We start from the raw sequence: 20402 nt of genomic DNA, 5'->3' as shown, positions 1-20402 counted from the left end.
TTCCTTCAATAACCCATTTATTTCTAGAGACTAGGTCTTTTTCTCATAGCCCAATGTATTTTCTCAGAGAGGCAGGAAAAAAATCAGTCTTGCCTATGAAGGTACACTGTGACACATCATTCTAGCTATACCTACCAATAATACCAGCCTCTACACTTTTTATCTTTTAAGGCTTGTTTGTTTCTTTTTAAATTGGAAAAAGTGACAAATATTTACTTCTGGTGGCAAAAAAAATTCCAAATAGTTTTCCTCCTACCATTTACTCACTGCATTTGATTATTCCCAGAGAGTGTAGTGCAATGGAATATTAATTCTAAGCCTGTGGGTCTATGGTGAGAGAGGTGGTTTTACCTCTGATGCCTGCTTGCTGGAAGGAAGTGTTACAGAACTCGCTGTCTTCTTTTGGTATGTTTGTGGCAAGTCAATAAATTCCTAACAGCAAATACTTAAGACATGATTTATCAATCCTTAAAGATAACTCTTCCAGAGGAGATAAGCCTGTCCCTTATGAGTTAGGAGTCAATTGAACCATGGGCCATTTTCTAGAATGGCCATCAAATTCTGCTGAGCTTGGAACCACAATATTTGGCTTACTCTACCTAGTGTTGAATCTTCCAACCCTGGTAACAAACCCACACTCAGAGGCCTTAACCACTCCAAATACCTTGTTTGCCACCCTGGCCTTGTGCCATAATAAAAAAGAGAGAAGATAGATTTCCAGACTATGAAGGCTCCACCTTGTGCCAAACCCCCTCCCCGCCCCACCACCACAAGGTTCTTGCCATAATGACCACTGTCTATTCAGCTCCAGAGAGTTTAGAGAGGGAAGAGGGAGAGAGACTTAATTTATTCTGATTGACAATTGTCAACTGAAGGCTTTTGTGCTCACTTACGTAAGGGTTTGCTTCACTGTTGACTAGACTTATTCTTGCCCTGTCTAGGATTACAGAATCGAGTTTCTCACCTGACTTGAACTGTGTTCAAAAGGATCATGCCCAGGTTCTTTTCCATGAGTATTTTTCAGCATTTGGAGACTCCAGGTGTTCCAACCTAAGGCATTGATGCCTGGCTGGGCTAAATTTTGTCACCACAGTGTCTAGAGCTTCTAGGAAAGAAGGACGAAAGGAAGGAGGGACAGAGGGAGGGATGAATGGAATGAAAAGAGGGAGGAAGAAGAGTAAAAAGGAAGGAAAGGAGGAAGAGAGGGCTTTTCCTATTCACCTTTTAAAAATTCATTATAGAAAAAGAGGACTCAGGATTAAATTTTTAAAATTGATTTTATGCTTATATGAGGATTAAATGAGACAATACAAACCGCCTTTCCCTTTTATAAGTGATGTTATCATCCTATAACACTTTCTTCCAGCATCAGAGGTAAAACCATTTCCCTCATCATAGACCCACAGGCTTAGAATTAATATTCCATCGCACTACACTCTATGGGAATAATCAAATGCAGTAAGTAAATGGTAGGAGGAAAACTATTTGGCATTTGTTTGCTACCAGAAGTAAATATTTGTCACTTTTTCCATTTAAAAAAGAAATAAATAAGCCTTAATGGGTAAAAAGTGTAGAGGCTGGCATTATTGGTAGGTATATAGTTAGAATGATATGTCACAGTGTACCTTCATAGGCAAGACTGGAGTTTATTTAATCAATGGGTCCTTAGTGCATTAAGATTTCCTATGTCAATGTATTGTGCATTCCTGTCATCATGGAATTGCTTATAAAATATTTATGTTCACTATCGTGATATCACTATTACATGATTTCAGAAGCAATTTAGAACAAATGTGAAATGCATCTGACACTCAGCACTTGTATACACAGGTGAAATAAAGCAAAGCTTACATTCCCACCACTTCTTACCCATTCTTTTCCTCTGTCAGATCGAGCCTGGCTGATAGAACCAAGGAAGGTCCAGAAGCTTCAGGAAAAGATTTATTTTGCACTTCAACATGTGATTCAGAAGAATCACCTGGATGATGAGACCTTGGCAAAGGTACGTCCTCAGACCCCAGACCCCTTGGTCACTGAAAGAGAGTGAAATGAGCCAAAGGGCACTGGTTGTATGAAGCAAGAGGCATTTCTTGGCAACAATGATTTCTTAAAGTTACCAAAGGTGCATAAATTTTGAGGTGCACATTTAAAAGGGAGACTAGTAAATTATAATAGATGGAGAGGATAATGACACTTTTAGGACAGGGTGATATTGATGGACCTGAAACCCAGGTACAGGAAAACACATGAAAGAAACTGAGGCATGCCATCTGAAAAACAAAAGTTTGAAGCAGGGAATCAAGTCTTCAGAACTCAAATGTGGCAGAAGAGGATACTTTGTGCCACATAGGAGTCAGATCCGGGCAAAAGTTAAAAGGGGTAGATTTTTACTCAAAATATGGAATAAATATAAAATGATGAGGGTTGCTGAAAGGAATGGTAGACCGCTGTGTGAAGTAGTGAGCTCCCTGTCATTGGCCATATTCTAATAGATACTGCTTGGTTTCCTCTCAGATATATTGTAAATGACAGTAGTACCCAGAATAGAAGATTAGACTGATTCCTTGTAAAATTCCCTTCAACTCTAATCTCTTCACTCAAGACTTGCCCTGGGGGGTCTTTCAAAATGACAAGTGTCTCATGGGCAAAAGCAGGCAACACACCATCAATTTCTTGATTCAGCTTAAGAATAGTGATGCTTAAGAAGAGAACTGAGAAAAGTTGTTTACTGAGGTAAAATCATCATAAAGAGGAAGAGTTTTCTAATAATTGATATTTAGCACTATTTTAGATTTTAAAGTATCTCTAGTTTCTTACACATTGTAATATTTTTGAGGGCCAGAATTATTTTAGATTTCTAAGTACCTTTGCTTTCTTAAAAAACTGATTTTGGTGGGATGAGGGAAGGTGGAGGAGGGATGAATGATGATAGTCAGAGACTTGACTTGGGGTGGTGAACACACAATATGGAGTATAGATGATGAGTTAAAAAAAAATACTGGAATTTTTTTATAGGGTAAGCTACTAGGAAATGGCGCTTATTCATGGTAAAGAGGTTAGAAATCCCATTCTTTATGTTGCTGTTGTTTTTTATTAAAACACTGTCATTCTTCTCTTGAAATTCTTTATTTAAAAAAGGGGAAAGACACTATTAGGGATACTATCAGAATTTACTTTGCACAGAAAGAGCGTTGTTATAAAAAAAAAAACTTAATGAGTTAAATATGCTGCTTCATTATGGTAACATTGTGTTAAAATTAACACAACTTAGGAAGAACATTTTCACAATATGGAGGGCTAGTTCTCTTTGGTATAACTTTGCACTTAGTGGGAAAAGACAAATCACCTTCTCTCTGCACCTCTTTTCTCCCAGTGAAGAGCAAAACTACATGCTTTCAGATAACCGGAGAAAAAAGATGGTAATGTGAATGTATGCATCTGTCACTTATAATTGCATATATAACTAGCAAAATGCATAAGTATATCTAACTAATTAATTGGGGGTCCTGCATTTAGTTTACCAAAATAAAGGTTGATAAAATCTAGAGTTAGACAAAAGTTGTTGCTATTCTGCTCAGGGAGATTGTCTGCATTTCAGAAAATTCTAGTTTCATCATGTGTAAATGAAAATTATAATTCCTGGCTCCTGTATAGATGTGCTTTAGGTTCAAATGAGATATTTGCACTACATGGATTCTAACACACTGTGACACTGTGATTATTACTATCCTGGGAGAGTAAAGCTCTCATGCTTACACCATCTTTTACCTTCTGGTGTCCTGGTGCTGGTGATCTGAGGTCCTGAGATAGAAAGGAGACAGGGAAAATGAAGAATGAAAGGTATTTAGTGGCAAGAAAAAAATCAGAACAGGGACATAGGTCAGTTTCTCCTTTTTCCATCTTTGGTTGGAAAAGTACACAAGTCAATTCTTTTTAAAGTTTTTTAGTATAACTGGCATATGATATTATATAGTTTGGAATGCATAATACCAGTATAATGATTTAGCACTTGGTTATAATATATTGCAAAATGATCACCACAATAAGTCTAGTTAACATCCACTCAGTTCTTTTCTTATAGTAACAATGTTGCAAAACTGGAGACCAGAAAAAGAATTAGAAAAGAGTAATCCTATCTAATAAAAGAGTAATATGCAAATTGACCATACATCCATTACACACAAAAGCCACATCCACCAGCCAATCAGGAGCAAGTATGAAAATTAACCCAACCAAGATGGCTACAGCCACAGAGTGAGCAGGATGCTTGGGTTTTCCTGGCAATGGAGGAAGCCAAGCTTCCTGCACCCCCTGGCCAGCCCAGGCCTCTGCTCAAGGCTACAAAGTTTCAATTATAGAAGATAAATAAATCTCAGATCCCAGAGCCTCTGCTTTGGTCACCAGGGGGTATGGCCAGCTTGCAAACCACCACAGGCTGCCCCACACCCTGAGGGAAGCCCCAACCTAATCCAGGACACCCTTTAGGGCAAACCAGCTGTTCCCCACCCATGCACCAGGCCTCTATCCTATCTAATAGAAGAGTAATGTGCAAATTGACCATCACTCCAACACACAAGATGGCTACCCCCATGTGAACACAAGATGGCCAGCCGGGGAGGGCAGCTGGGAGAGACCAGATCTGCAAGGGAGGGCAGTTGTAGGCAATCAGGCCACCAGGGGAGGGCAGTTGGGAGGGACCAGGCTGGCAGAGGAGGGAAGTTGGGGGTGACTGGGCCTCCAGGGAAGGACAGTTGGGGCAGAGGAGGGGGGGGGGTTTCCAGGTCTGCAGGGGAGAGCAGTTAGGGGTGACCAGGCCAGCAAGGGAGGGCAGTTAGGGCCAATCAAGCTGGCAGGGGAGCAGTTAGGCATCAATCAGGCTGGCAGGGGAGAGGTTAGGGGAGAGGTTAGGGGTTATCAGGTTGGCAAGCAGAAGCAGTTAGGGGCAATCAGGAAGGCAGGCAGGCAAGCAGTTGGGAGCCAGCAGTCCTGGCTTGGAGGGGTGCAGGATATCCCCCCCCCCCCCAATGCACAAATTTTGTGCACTGGACCTCTAGTTTCTTGTATAAAATTCCCTGGAACCAGATGACAAAGCATTGCTTCCATGTGTCTTGTGTAGATGTTGGGTTTTTGTGTGGACCCTTCCTTGTAACTGTCACCATTTTAATAGGATGTAATTTGAACAAATGTGGAGGGATCATGAGAGAGAATGAGATCTGGACTCTCATTTATGCCAGCTCTGAATTGTATGGCTTTGGATAAGTCACTCCATTTATGGAAAACAGATTCATCAGCTGTCAGATGCTGGGGGAGGAAAGGCTACATCTGTAGAGGTCCTGAGCTTGAATTCTTTAAGGACAATGGCACCTCATCAAACCCATACTCTCCAGAAGGAATGTTTTGTTTAAATCAGAAAAAACAATTCTTCCCTACCACAGAGTTTTCTCATCCTTTCAGAAATGTCCCTCTTAAACAGTGACAACCATTCTTATGAATGCTATTTATAGACTCCTTGGGGATTCTGGCAAACATTATGAAACCTATCTCTAGAAAAATGCACACAGACACAACCGTTGTATTGAAGTCCAGGGCTCAGGTTAAATCCCCAGTAGGTGGGGCAGATCTGCCTCTTGAGTGCTATGAAACAACAATTTCTACCCTGAACAGGTGTAGTAGATGTCAGGTGAGAGATGCAGGACTCACCCACAGTCAGTGGACTTTGTCCTGAAAGAACAGTCTCCAGCACACTTTCTACACGACCACCTCCTGAAATTAAATCCAAGTAACAGTGTCTTATACTTTCAACTAAATTTGGAACAAGAGAAGGTTTGAAAATTCAGGAAGTCTGTGTTCATTGGCTAAATTGTTTTAATCTTTATATATTAATCAATTTTTCATTTATTTGTTTGTCTAAAAAAATACCCTATTAAAAATCTAGTTTTCTTTGCTCATCAGCATAATGATAATATACAGCATATTTATAATAAACCATCAAAAACACTTCCTAGCTGAGTGACCCTGGACAAGTGACTTAACCTCCCTGCGCCTCAGTTTCCTCATTTGTAAAATGTGACTACAGATAGTATCAATCTCATTTGGTTATGTTAAGGACTAAATGAAATCAAATATAAGCAAGCTGAATGGTTTATAACAGGTAATTTGTAAGTGTTGTTTACAGTTGTGGACAAAATAAATTTTATTTGGCAGGGAATTTTTTTGTCCAGGAGATGGTATATATGAGCTAATCACCAATGAATGAAAACTATCTCAAAAGATGGAAGTTGGGGGAGGAGGTTAAGAGGTGGACTATGGCATTCCAAGTGATGGGGGACAGGGTGTGGAGGTAAGAAAGTATGAGGTATATTTGAGCTATGAATAATAGTTAGATTTGGCTGGATCTGGACTTGAGAAGTCTGGAATGAGATGACACTGGTCACTTTCACTAAAACTCATAGAAAAAAAATACACGTGTGTATTTATAATATACATATATAATATACATTTTGTAAGCCCCATCTGACTAGGGGAGGCAGCCCATCTGTTCTCTGGGCTATACTTTTCTTGTCTGAGAAATGAGTAGGTTGCACTGGATGGTCATTTAATCCCTTTGGCATAATATTCTTTGACTCAAAAAGAGGAAAACGAAGAGCATGGGAGGGCAAAAGAAGATTTAAAGGTTTCTCCTTAAAATCTTCTTTTGCCCTCCCATGCTCTTTTCCAGTCCAACCCCTCTTGCTGTGTCTCCTGGGTGATTAGAGTCATAGAATATGATTAGGTAGCACAGAGACTTTTCCCAGCATTCCTGCAAATATGTGCAACACTCCTGGAGGTATAGTCTCGCCCAGAGCTGGACTGAGAAGTTTGAAAGTAGCAAACTCAGTAATAACACATCATGTATCCAATGAGAAGGCATGGAGAACTCCTGGTGTGCCTCAGCCCACGAAGCCCACTCACCTCGCCATATGCAGAGCCCAGAGGGACACTCATTTTTGTTTACCCCATCTGGAACACTTCAGTGAGTGCCATGCCTTCAGCTCGCTTCTCAAAACAGTGTGCGAATGCCTATGCCTTGACATGTGCTAGAGATGCAACCTTTCCAGGAATCACAGGCCATACCACCCTCAGGTGTTTTTAGACCATAGTTCTATGCTGATAACTTGCCCTTCCAGTTTGTGGAAGAATCTGTGTGGAGTTATTTTGCTGAAGCTCAGAATCTCTCTGTCACTCCTCCCTTTTCCCCTATCCCTAGCTGGCCAGACATTACCTGCCCCCTATTTGGATCTCTCTTTTTCATTATTACAGGAAATATTATTCCTTCAAGGAGAGATAACAGCAATACTATTATTTTCTTTTTTTATTAGTATTAGTCTGCTAAAGCCTTTGCTGTCCATGAAGATGCCACACAGCATCCCTTCCTCCATAGCTATTAGCCTAAAGTTATGCCATGTTAACAAAAGCACAATGGAGATCTCGGGTTCACCATGGGGAGAGAATGACCTGGCCAAGAATGGCTGCACCACGAGGTGACGAGTCTGTTCTTTGAGACTCACCTCCCCCTGGGATCTGGAAGGCTTCAGCCTTCCCAGGAGGAACTGTGATAGATAGGGCTGGGAGAGGCACAAAACCACAGGCTCACTAACTTCTTCATTCCTAAGTCCATTTCTAGCATAACAATAACAAAACTGTAAAATCATTATAGAGATGGAAGTCTGTCTTTCTATTATCATAGTGCCAAGTTACTAAATAAAAGCTCGAAGATGAATGAACAAGTGAAATGGATTTATTTAGCCTCACTTGTGCCCCGTTTTTATCAGCGCTTCTGGAGCTCCTTACACTTTGATCAAATCCTTGTCGGCTTCCTGCCCCAGTCAGGTTGGAGAGCATTTGGTGGCCTGGGAGCCCTTATGACCAAGATCACTAGTTTTATGCTCTTCAGGTTTCATGTTTTCAACATCAAATGTGCTAGTTATAAAATTATGGATTTTCCTCATAAAAGTACCCTCTGGAAAGAGGCATAGGAATTATTATCTCTTCTCCAACAGCTGCCTTTTCTTCTTGTAGACCTGGTAGGGATAAGCTAAAGCTTCCTTCTTATAAAAATGCTTCTATGAGAAAGAGATGAGCGTGAAAATGTCTTTTTATAGACCCTCTGTCTATCCTCACTATGGGGATTACTTAAGCATGAAGAAATTTCATGATGATTTGAAATTGACTACCCCCTTCATCTCCAAGTGCTTCGGGATCACCTCCCCAGCTGTTTAAAAAGTTGTTGAGCCATTAACTGCTGCTGAGGCTGCTCCGAGCTCCCTTTGAAATGGGGGTCCCCCAGCAGTAGTACATAATATTGATGAGCAATGAGTGACTGCCAGCTGCTTCCTCCACCAGGCCTTTCTGGGCGCTGACAAGCACTACTGCTGCCTGTGTGGCCTCCTGGCCCACCATGCCTCCAGAGTAATGGATGCCCCTGTCAGCACTTCTGTTTCCACAGCTGATCGGACGCCTTTAAACCAGCCTCTTCCAAGAGCACAGAGGTTGGGAAAGCTCTTTGCCTTTCTCGGTGATCCTAGGTCAAGTGGTCCCAGTGTTCTTTTACCAAAAGCAAGTCTCACCATTCAGCCCATTCTCCAGATGAGCAACAGGGAAGAATCCAAGTCCCATAGAAGAGGGGAGAATGAGTTTCTGAATCAGATGCCCCTTAAGCCCAGTTTTAGGCAGGAAAGAATCAAGAGTCCATATTCCCTTTCTACAACCGAACACATGGTCAAATAATTCTGGTGCAAGTGAGCAAGGGTTTCAGTCCTTGTCTCATACATTTAATTTCCCACCCCCATCGTCCTTCTCTAAAGGAACAAAAAACTCTTGAAGAATCATAACACCTAGGATTCGATTTTATGGATCACAGTTTATTAAACAAGCAACTTATTTTAATTGCTACAAGAAAATGAAAACTAATATGTTATTTTTTTTATTTCAATAGAAGTAAGTGGCTGATTTTGTTTGCACACATGATATACAAAGATTCGATTTTTGGTGCTTGGTTAAGGGCTAAGCTGGTTTCTTGCCTTGTGTCTCATGTGACTAAAAAAAGTGTGGTCTTGACTAGATATTTCTCTCCTTGAAGGAAGCATTATATGAGAATGGAAGCATGACACCTAACACGTATGTTGACACACATATATCATGTTAGGCTCTGCTACAGGCTGTTTGTATTGTCTCATTTCATCTCACAACAATGCTCTGATATAGGGACTGCCGTGATGGCCGCCTGGTAGATAAGTGAGCTGAGAGGTTCAGGGACTTGCCCAAGATCACACAGCTAGAAACAGCAGATGCAGGATTCAGTCAGGACTCAAACCCATGCGTTGTTTTTGGTTTTAGTCATTCGGCTCCTCCTCCTTGTACAGTGTTTGTGTCATAGGAGACTTGGGAATTGCATGATTGTCCCTCACCAAACGAATAGGACTAAGCACACGGACTCTTCCCTCTCCCAATGTAGTTGCTTGTCTGTCTCCTGAAAAGGAGCTAACTTTACACTCAGCTACCAGGACTGTTTCAAACATAACAAGTAATTTACTTTTCAATTTTGAAGAACAGTTGTAAATGTATACAATTTGAACCTCTGAAACAGGCATTTCTCAAACTCTCTCTCCCATGGACCCACTACATCAGTATCCCCATGGAATGTTCATTTCAAATGTGGGGTCTGAGCTCCACCTAGACTTACAGGAAAACACAGTCCCCGGGGGTAGATCCCAGAAACCCGCATTTGCAGGAAGCACCCCAGGGACTCACACACACTAAAGATAGACAAGCATTCCTGAAATGCTTATGGAAGTTTTAGGAGCTCTGCACATCATCAATTCATCTGCAATGATCGTAGGAAGCTTTCACAGCCTTTCTGCCTTCGGTAGCAATTTCAGGGAGAACGACAACTGTTCTCACACTGTTACAGTCTCCTTCTTGCAAACCAGCTGGTTAAGAGAGCCTGAATAATTTCCCAAGGAACTCTAGTTAAGCGGACACTCACATGCTCTTTGTCCATGAGAACATAGAAAAGATGCAGTTTTCCATTCTGGACCCATAGTGAAAACTTTCAGAATGGGCTTGTGATCATCTTTCTCTTTTTGCTCAAAACCCTTACAAAGACCTTAACTGAGACCTGTGTCATCTGGTAAGCTCCATCTCCAGCTTTATCCTTGGAGATGCTCACCCACTGCTCTGGTAACACTGAACTTCCTTCAGTTACTTCCGGCGCCCCAAACACCACAGCACCTTTGCATACGATCCTGGGGCACAGTCTGTAACCTCGGCCCCAGCAGCTGGTTAGATCTCACCCTTCAGAGCCCAGTATACATGGCACTTTCTGCCAGTCAGGGAAAGGTAAGTATCATGTGATCCCACTCATATGTGGAATCTAGTGAACAAAATAAACTGATGAACAGAATAGATCCAGAAACACAGAAGCATGGAACACCAACTGTCAAACCTCAGAAAGCAGGGAGGGGGAGAGGGAAGAGAATTTGTATGCATACTTGCATGGACACAGACAACAGGATAATGAAGGACCTGCGGTGGAGGGTCAGGGTGGCTAGATGAGGTCAATAAGGGAGAAAGGGGGACATATGTAACACATTCAACAATAAAGCTTTTTTTTTAATGGCACTTTCTGGGGAAAGTCATCCTGGCCTGCCAGAGGAAGCCAGAATGTCCTAATAGCCAGCACTTCCAGCATCATTCTTCTGCAGCACTCACCACAGGTTTTCACTTGCTTTTGTCTGTGTGGCAACTTGATTCACATCTGTCTTTCCAAGTCTATTATTAGCAAGAACCAGTCTGTTTTGAAGTAACTCATAGTGTTGGACAGAAGGTCTTCGCTCTCAGACTAAAATTTAACATTCCTTTGGTAGACAAAGGTTCCACATGTCTCATTTCTATCCCTATCAGTAAACAGCAGCGGGAATGGGAAGTCTGAACACCAGACCTCTTCATGTGTTCTAGATCCCTTTAATAAATATGTCAACAGTTCTCACCATACCGCTATTTTTAAATTGTTCATAGTATGACAATATCGTCATCAGTTGTTTAAAGGAAAGTTAATGAAAGAGTGGAAATTTCGGAAAGCCACAAACTACCTAATTATCTATTTCCTCCTGTACTTCAAAGAGTGCAATGGTTTTTTTATGATTAAGTAGGGTGGGGAGCACAGTGAGCCTACGGGGTGATTAGATAGGTTTTATTAAATTGTATCTTATCATCACTTTCAAGTGAGCTATATGAACGATCAAGCTTATCTTTTGTAAGACTATTCCCTAAATGAGAACATACCTCATTTCCCACAGTAATTGGACCACAATCAGATTTGGGTTTAAGCTGATGTTAACATTAAATGGTAGATTCTAAGTATACCTAAGTTACAATATGTTACAAGTTAGAATTGGTCATCTCCTAAGACTTCTATACCATTTGGCAAACTGTGGACATTATTACAAAAGCATGGTCTTCCTATTATTTGAACTCAAAATTACATCCTACATTATATATGTAATTCAAAACCTAGCAATTATAAGTGGATATTCTCACCCAGGTTTCTAAAACATCTTCCTGAGGAAGCTAATTGGCAGTGACCTCCCAAATTTTCCCTTGATTAAATATAGTTTCATTTCGTGCATTACAGCAGAAAGGGGTCTGAGAGATGTAGGCAGGCTAGTGATCCTGACAGCAAAGCAGTCCAGGTAATTATGAACTACATCTCATATGGCTTAGACCAGTGTTTTTCAACCTTTTTTGGGCAAAAGCACACTTGTTTCATGAAAAAAATCACGAGGCACACCACCATTAGAAAATGTTAAAAAATTTAACTCTGTGCCTACATTGACTATATATAAAGTAATTCTCTTGAATAGGAATCAAATAAACACAAAGAAAGTATTTTATAATTACTTTATTATGAAATATTAAGTAAACAAAATAGTGAAAAATTATAAAATTCTTGTCTTGTCTGCACCTACGGCACACCAGGCAACATCTCGCGGCACACTAGTGTGCCACGGAACAGCAGTTGAAAAACGCTGGCTTAGACTACCCCTTCCTAACGTCTTCTCCTTCTCAAACTAAAAACCTAATACATCACAAAAGTTTTCGGGAAATAATAGAAAATAATATTAGCTAACAATTGTGTTTCCTGCCTGCAGTGTTCCTAACACTTTGGTATAATTACCTCACTCAGTCCACACAACAACCCAGTGAAGCAGGTGCTGTGCCCATTCTACAAACGAGAAGACTGAAGCATTGCGAGTGTCACAGCCACACAGCCAATTAGCTGTTTTGGAATCAGGATTCCAGAGCACACACTCTTGAGGCTTAAACTAGACTACCTCCCATGCAGACTTTATTTAAGAACAATGAATCAGGAAACTTGGTCCAGCTCTCTTTCTCTGTATTTTTCCCTTTAGAGGACGGTGGGGTGGGGGAGTAGGAGGAGCAGTTTGTTTTGTTTTATTCTAAAGGAAAAGCTGAAAGTGAGCCTTCTGTCTCTCTGAACATCTTTTTCCAAAGCCATTTCCCTTCATTGGGGCCAAGAAGGACACTGCTTCAAAAGACAGAGCACTAATGAGCTTCCCCCTTTGTCTCCTTCCCTGCCCCTCCATTCTGCAGTTAATAGCCAAGATACCGACCATCACGGCAGTTTGCAACTTGCACGGGGAGAAGCTGCAGGTATTTAAGCAATCGCATCCAGACATAGTGAATACACTCTTTCCTCCGTTATACAAGGAGCTCTTTAATCCTGACTGTGCCACCGTCTGCAAATGAAGGCAGCGACAGAACTGTCTCATGGTCCTGGAATGCATCACCATTAACACAAAAGCAATGTGTTCATGAAGACTTAAGGAAAATGTCACTACTGCAACATTAGGAATGTCCTGCACTTAATAGAATTATTTTTCACCGCTACAGATGGAAGAATGTAAATATGCACCTGAGTGGGGCTCTTTTATTTGTTTGTTTGTTTTTGAAATGACCATAAATATACAAATATAGGACACTGGGTGTTATCTCTCTCTCTCTTTTTTTTTTTTTTTTTTTTTGTAATTTTATTCGGGTATGTTTTGGGAGAGAATTGTTTATAGAATTTTATTGTAGATATATACGAGAACAGAGCGGTACTTTACATGATTACTTTTCCTGTTAATCGTTCAAATATAATTTAAGAAAATTCCACTGAATAGGTTTTCCTATTTCTATGTTTTTAGGTAGCTGATGCATGTGTAAATTTGTAGCTGTCTTGGAAAGCATTGTGCATAATGTAATAAGTATATAATATCTGAGAATATTATATATGACAATTACTTATACATGCACATGCACTGTGGCTTAAAATATCATACCTACTATCAAAGGGGGTTCAGTCAGGCTCTCTTATATTATTTACCTTCTGTGTTATATGTTACCTTTATGTTAGACAATCGGGATTTTGTTTTCCCAACCAGAGTGTCAGTGGCAAGATAGTACCAATTCAGAAATAAGTCTGCAAAGGAAGTCTGCAAAGGAAGCATGGCCTCTGTATAAAAACTCTGTTTCTATCAATGACATCAAAGCCTTGTCAAGATGGTACACATTGGAGGGGAAATATAAGTGTTTGGAGCCATTTTCCTGTTTTAAGAATTAGGCCACAGGTAATGTTGTGGAGGCCAGGACTTTTTTGACCAAACAATAGATTTTCACCGGGACACACAAAACACTTTTTTTCTTTGGATTTCAGGTTATGAAGGAAACTTTATTTTGGTGCTTACTGTGTCTTCAACAGAGAAATACCGTCTGTAGATTAAAATCACCAGCAATTTTTTCTAATGAAATTGGAGTAAATCAGAAGCTAGGGTCCCAATGCCATTTCATGCAAACATTTTCTCTCTAACCATTTTTCTTTTTGGCAAAGAATAAGTAGAAAGAAAATATACAAAGTAAAGAAGTAGTTCTTTATATCCATTTTCTTTAATAATTTTGTTAGAAAAAGCAGCAATAAAGGGAAGGCAGGACTTTATATGTCCTTTAATTAGGAGCCTCTAGTTTTTTTCCAATTCCCAAACCTTGCATTATAAAAATATAGCAAAAACTTGACAGATTGGAAAAAAATTATCTGAGTTATATAAAAGAAATACACCCCAAAGCCAAACTCTTTCCTAGGTGGTTTGAAATTACATTCTCCATCTAGCCTGAGATTATTTTCTTAGCATCTTTTAAAAGTACAGATCAGAAGAGGTGAAATAAGGATTAGAGAGTTTAAACTTCCTAGTACAAATTCTCACTTCTCCACCTGCTCTTCAATCAAACTGATGACCAGGAAACAAAAAAACAACAAAAACCCACACATAAATTCTATGGAGTTTGTTCTACTTGTGGTCTGAGGCCTTATATTTCTGGACTTATTTTATCCAAAATTGGGTTTTTAAAAAAAGGAGAGGAGAGCTTTATGTATAAAACAATGAAAATGATGATTTCCTGTAAGTATAGCCCAGTCCCTTAATCCTTTCAAACACACACACACATGCACACGCAAGCATGCACACCTGCTTTGTAAAGTTGCCATCAGTAGAAGCTTTGAGTTCTTGGTTCATCTCTTATGCTTTCCTGAGTTACATGGTGGAGAGCCCTCGCCTCGATGCCACAGAACTCCTCACTGGTGATCAAACAGAAGTGCAGCCTTTTCTTTTAGAAAACAGAGTCTTTTTCCACCTCATGATTGATGAATTCCAAACCAATGGGGGAAAACAAAAAGGCTTTAAAATAATGAATCTCTTTCTCAACTACTGTTATATTCAATTAATTTAACTACATTGGACCAAATTAACTTCAATGTCTAAGAAGACAGCTGTAGACTGCTTATTATGCTGCTACAGGGACTCAATTCTTTTTGGTGTAAATGTCACTCCTGCTAGCTCTTTGTATAAAGAATTAATTCCAAGAGTCATATTTCCTTCTAATGGAAAGATTACTTTACTGATTGCTAGGAAAACAGGGTAATGGAAGGCACTCAATTAAACCAAGCCGTTTCCAAATGCAATGTATGTTTTATGATTGGCTTGTGATAGGCGCGACATTTAATGTGTCTACTTGGTGTTTCCCTTTGAGCTTTGAACTTATGTCAAAGTTTGTTTTCATTGTTCTGTTGGCCTGGTGTTCTCCATTGTCAGCCTGTAATGCCTGCTCAGTTGCAAAGAGGATGGTTTACCTTGGAGGGTTTAAATTGGCCCAGTTGATGAAGTGGCTAAGGATTTTTTCCTCCCTCATCCCATGGGTGATGTAGGAAAAGAGATTGCTCCCCACATTTGCCTCAGGAGGTACTGGATTTGAATTTGTGTCGTTTCTACTAGTGCAGGCATTTAATTGGGACTGCATGAACCTTTTGAAGTGAGGGGATAGGAAACAGCTAGAGACTGAACCGGAACAGAGCAGTGGAAACCAGAATGCGCTCAGCCCACTTTGGTTGAGAAACAAGATTTCCGTTCTCCCCCACGGTGGCCAAATCAGTCCCTTAAAAGAGAACCGAGACATACTTTTGATGGTAACAAAGCACTTTTACAAGCTGCCCTTTAAACATCTGCTGTGACTCCCGCTCGAGGTATTTTGAAAGTTGGGTTAAGAACAACTTCTTTTACCACACGCGATCCTCATCCCTTCCCCGTGAACACTCACAAATGTTCACACCACATTCATGGCAAAGTGTGCACTGGAAAAAATGACCCACGAGCCCTACTTTTCACTCCATGCTTCGTAAATGACAATCACTGCTTGATGCAGATGTTGCACTGTATCCACTCAGGGATGTTTTATTTCAAAAAATAAAAAATAAAAAGGTACATCCAGAAGGAAGGGGAGGGAAAAACAAAACAGGAAAATGACAACAAAAATGGAAATGGCATCAACTATGCCAATGAGAGAACCTCTGACAAGGCTTTCAGACCAACGAGCAGTGACTTCATGTTGTAAACGGAGCTTACCTTACTATTTAGACTTGCTGACAAGTAGCTCAGGAGTAAGGACAACTTAGTCTCATTTTCTAAAATCTGCCAAGAGCCCAATAATCCAGCTGCTCCATTTACAGGAATACGTATCTCCCAGTGAACCCAAGCTTCCCGTACAAGTCCCAAGCAAGGGAAATACAGATCTGGGCCACATTAGATGAACCCGACAGGGAGGTGAGGCTGTACTTGTGGTCTGTGAAAGGAAAGGCAAATTTTGGAGGGAACAGAAGAGAAAGGGGATCCCAAATCCATCGAACATCTCACATAGAGCCCTACTGCCCGTGACTCAGGTCATCTTTGTGTCCCTTTTTCTGCACTTCTTTTATCCCCAGAGCTTGAAAGCTGAAGGTGGAGATGGACTGCACAAGCATACCCTGCCTGGGTTCTCCTTGTTTTAAATCTGACTTCTAGGCATTGGACTAAAAGGCCACTGATTTGGTAAAAACAGAGAATGCAGTGGTCTCTTGGGTAATAAGACCTTTTTGATAGAATCTGAGAGACGCTAAATTATAATGAACGCTGAATATTAAAGAGAGGTGCCAGGGAGGCATCAGTCCACTTTCTATCATAGCTGCCTTGTTCAACACATAACTTCACAGCAGTCAAGCTGAACTGTTTGCAGCAAATCACACACATGGGCAGTTAGCTCACTCTCTACTACCCCAGGTGTACCTGGTTTGAATGCAGAAACAATTCTTGGGTCCCAAGGGCAACCTAAAATGTAATCAGGTTTTTTGCAAAAACATCAGATTCAAGGGATGCGAGTTTGTCCTATGTTCTTCATTTTCACTTATTATGGACGCAAGAAAAATTCTGCATCTATTGGCAATTAGAAGAAATATTGTTTCCTGACACTTTTTTCTCCATAAACTTTTGTTCCCAAGGAAGTTAGTAGTATTGACAGTAAACTCAGGCAAGGATGTCTGTACCGGACAGCACCACCAGGCAATGGAACAGCAATATCTTTAAAATGTGTGTCTGTAGTGAGACTTTGCACAGAGTCCCCTGTATTAAGGAGAGAAAAAGGCCCCCCACCATCTGCTTTAGACGATGTGGTATTTGATTTTTTTTGTTTCTAACTGTCAGTACAAGCAGCAACCTGATATAGGATCTTTAGTTAAGAGTTGGCCATCATTTTGGGGTGAGGGAGGATCAGACCAGAGATACAAGTTCATTTAAAGCCTGAAAAGGCCAGGGAGTTGATGCAAGTGAGTGAAGCAGGCCAGGGAGGAGCTGGCAAGGAAATGCTCCATCCGAAAAGGGCCAAGCTATAGTCTGCTGAAGCTTAAGTGTGGCCACAGCTTCTGAACCTTAGGCGATCTCTTGAGCTATAAATGATGTCAGCTGATTCAGAGCATAATGCAGTCCAAACAAACATATCTCTGAGCAGAAGAGGGCTCACAGTTTGCAACCTCTAGTTTTAAAGCCTAGTCACACTTAGGGGCCGATTTGGCTGGAGAAGTCTGGCCAGATACAACTCTGAATGATATGACGGTGGAGATCTTGTCCTTCTGATATTCCTTTGGTTTCCACATCTAACAGTCACTACTAGAGGAGATAATAGAGGTCAGTTGAAAAAACAGCAGTCTAAACATGAAAACACTCTAATGATGGCTTTACACTTCTCTTTGTCTTGCCCCAATTCCCAGCTTCATAGAGCCAGGTAGCTAGATTTTTTTTTATTTTTTATTTTTTTGCCACTTTTTCCAAAAAGTCAAATGCACAATTATTACGCTTTTGGAATCTGCAATGAGTCTTTATTTTCCCTTGGTTGTATCTAAAGAACTTATTCAAGAGTCATGATCATGAGTCCTCCATTGTTCTGAAGTGTGGGACCATGCATTTCTATGCAGCAGGCGGGGCTGGCTGTCTGTGCACTTTTTCCCTAAGCTGCAAAGTGATTGCCCATAGTGATCATGCCTTTGGCATGAGTGTGAGCATGACCTGCAGTGGATCTGAAAAAAGCAGCTCAGTGATTGTCTCACAGCCACAAATAAAGCACAAGGTTACGGGAACTGAATAGACCCAGTTGAGGGACGTTCAGGGTACCTGTACCCCAGCTGGGCAGCATGATCCTTATCTCAAACTATACCCTTCCGGCAGTGGCTGATGGAGAGCATGTGTGTGCCTCTGTCACGGCTGCATGCAGACACACCCTAAGTATATCAGAAAAGCTACAGATGCCACATCCAAGCACAGTACCGTCCGCTTCATCTGATTAACACACACACAAGAATGGAAACCACGCCCACAGAAAACTGAGTATGTATTGTAGAAATGTAGAGGAAAAATAAAAATATTTTTTCAAATGTAATTACTTTTAATATATGCTTGTGGAAGGTCTAATACGATGTATGCTGTCTCTGTAATTTTTGCTGTAAATAACTGGAGACGGTGAATACACTGATTTTTCTATGTCTCTGTTTAAGCATAAGACTTTGTAACAATTTTTTAAGAGGGGGAAAAACCAACAAAGAGCAAATATGTACTTGCTTCCTTTCTGCGTGTTATGTGCTTCTCAGAAACTGGTTGTAACAGTCGAAAGCATCCTGACGGGTCATTGGTGTTAACTGTACGCTTCTTTGTGTAATACAGCTGAGGAAGGGACAGGGCTGTCAATTATAATATATCTGCTCCAAAGAATTTGCATTGAAGATCGGCCCCAAACCTGCAAACTCTACCTGAACTAGACAATATGATAAAGGAAGGTTAAAAAGAGAGAGAGAGAGAGAAAGAAATGTTGCCCAAGTAAGTCATCTTTCCTTGTAGCAATGGCTTTGTCTAAATCCTCTCTGCATGAAATAGCTTAAGGAAAACAAACTCTGCTTTCTGATGAATGAAATATTTTTGTACACGTTTATTTCTTATGAATAACCTGGGGTCAGACTACTCATTTGCTGAAGCCATAACTGACCTTCACCAAATCAATGCCGTCAAGAGCCCGGGGAAGGCCGGGGAGTGACTGAGGGGGAAGATCGCAGATGTCGTGGGCTGTAACCACACAGGCAGGAGCAAGTCTGATGAACCTGATGCTTTTCCTGCATCCCAAATATGACTTTAAAAGGCTAGTATTTTATGATGATCAATTTATAATAAAAGAAAAGATATTTAGATTTAAATGAGACTTTCCAGTATTTTTTAATTCCCTGACAATGCTTCCTTGCTTTTAGGATTGAGAGAAATGATTTTCATATACTTCCAGCTTTCGGAGATGTAATGTTTTTACCTTAGCTCCAGCCTACACATGTAGAGGGAAGAGCTGTGCCAAGCCCTCCAGCGGTTGAAACCACGGGCTGTTGGGGGGCGTGGCTGTACCTACCAATCACAACTGTACCCTGAGGGGCCATGTGTGAGCAGCGTGCAGCTGGCCTCTCATATTAGCATGCACATCATGTTGGCAATGCACCGCAGTTGCATTGCCAAACGTATGTAACATGAAAGTATTCACGCTAAAAAGCATAATAATTATACTTTTTAAAAAAGAATAATGCCTTGTAGAGTCACCATTGATTTTTCTGGAGCTTAATTACATTATTATCATGTATTCTGATTGCCCTATAGAGGCAAAAGGCAAACTACAAAAAAACCCAGTGACATCTTTAGTTTTAAAATCTACAATTTTCTGATCTCTCTCTCCTTGTTTAATATATAAGTCCTAATTTCTGTGTATGTGACTAAAACTGCAGCCTGAGTCATTTAGGAAGTAAGCATTGAGTTTTTTTAATTATAAATATACTAGAATAAAACAGCACTCCCTAACAATTAAAAAAAAAGTTTTATATTACTTTAGAATGTAATAGGTTTTGTCCTTATTTTATGTCCTGTAAATTATTAGTTGAATACTGTTAGCATTCCCTGATAATGCACACATGATTTCTGAATGTTTTCTGTAAATGACAATCAATGTTTATGAAGTTCCCTCCTTTAATGCTGAAGAAAATTAAAAGGAGAAAAAAAAAGGTCTTGCCTAATTGTTTTCTTTTCCCACATACAGAACAAGGACTGGATGAAGAAGTTAGATTAGGCTTTGAAATATATTATCCTATTACCTATACATTTGCCCTTTTCTGACTAAGTAATGGAAAATAAATTCTTCCGTCATCATGGACCTGGCCTGAGTTAGAAATGTTCATTGAGAAAAGAACCAGATTTCATTCTAGCCAAAGAGCTTACCAATTAAAATGAGAGCAACATCTCTCAAAGATAATAGTTCTCTTTTTTCTGGAGCTTTCATGAAAGGAAACCTCAGCCAGCAGAGCCGGAAGCAACAGCTCTGTAAAAACTTTGTTTAAATAAGTTGCAGCAGGTTTGAAATAGGTGTGACAACCCCTTCATCTGATGAAAGCTTTCAATAATTAATGATTGAGTCTTTAGATCAGTTTGTGT

The 20402-nt window shown here is 40.4% G+C and overlaps 1 protein-coding gene across 1 annotated transcript in view; it reads left to right on the top strand.

Annotated features, from left to right (window-relative positions):
* The window catches only part of RORB (RAR related orphan receptor B), a 174504-nt gene extending 154583 nt beyond the window's left edge, over positions 1-19921 (top strand). Inside the window, exons 9-10 of the mRNA XM_084898926.1 lie at positions 1890-2002; positions 12652-19921. Of these exons, the coding sequence (XP_084755052.1) occupies positions 1890-2002; positions 12652-12807 (269 nt within the window). The 3' untranslated portion in view covers positions 12808-19921. The remainder of the gene's footprint in view (positions 1-1889; positions 2003-12651) is intronic.
* Positions 19922-20402: the final 481 nt, after the last annotated feature.

The sequence above is a fragment of the Pipistrellus hanaki genome (assembly GCF_964339955.1).
Source record: "Pipistrellus hanaki genome assembly, chromosome: 11".
Lineage (NCBI taxonomy): Eukaryota > Metazoa > Chordata > Mammalia > Chiroptera > Vespertilionidae > Pipistrellus > Pipistrellus hanaki.
This window is presented reverse-complemented; position numbering and strand designations above follow the sequence as displayed.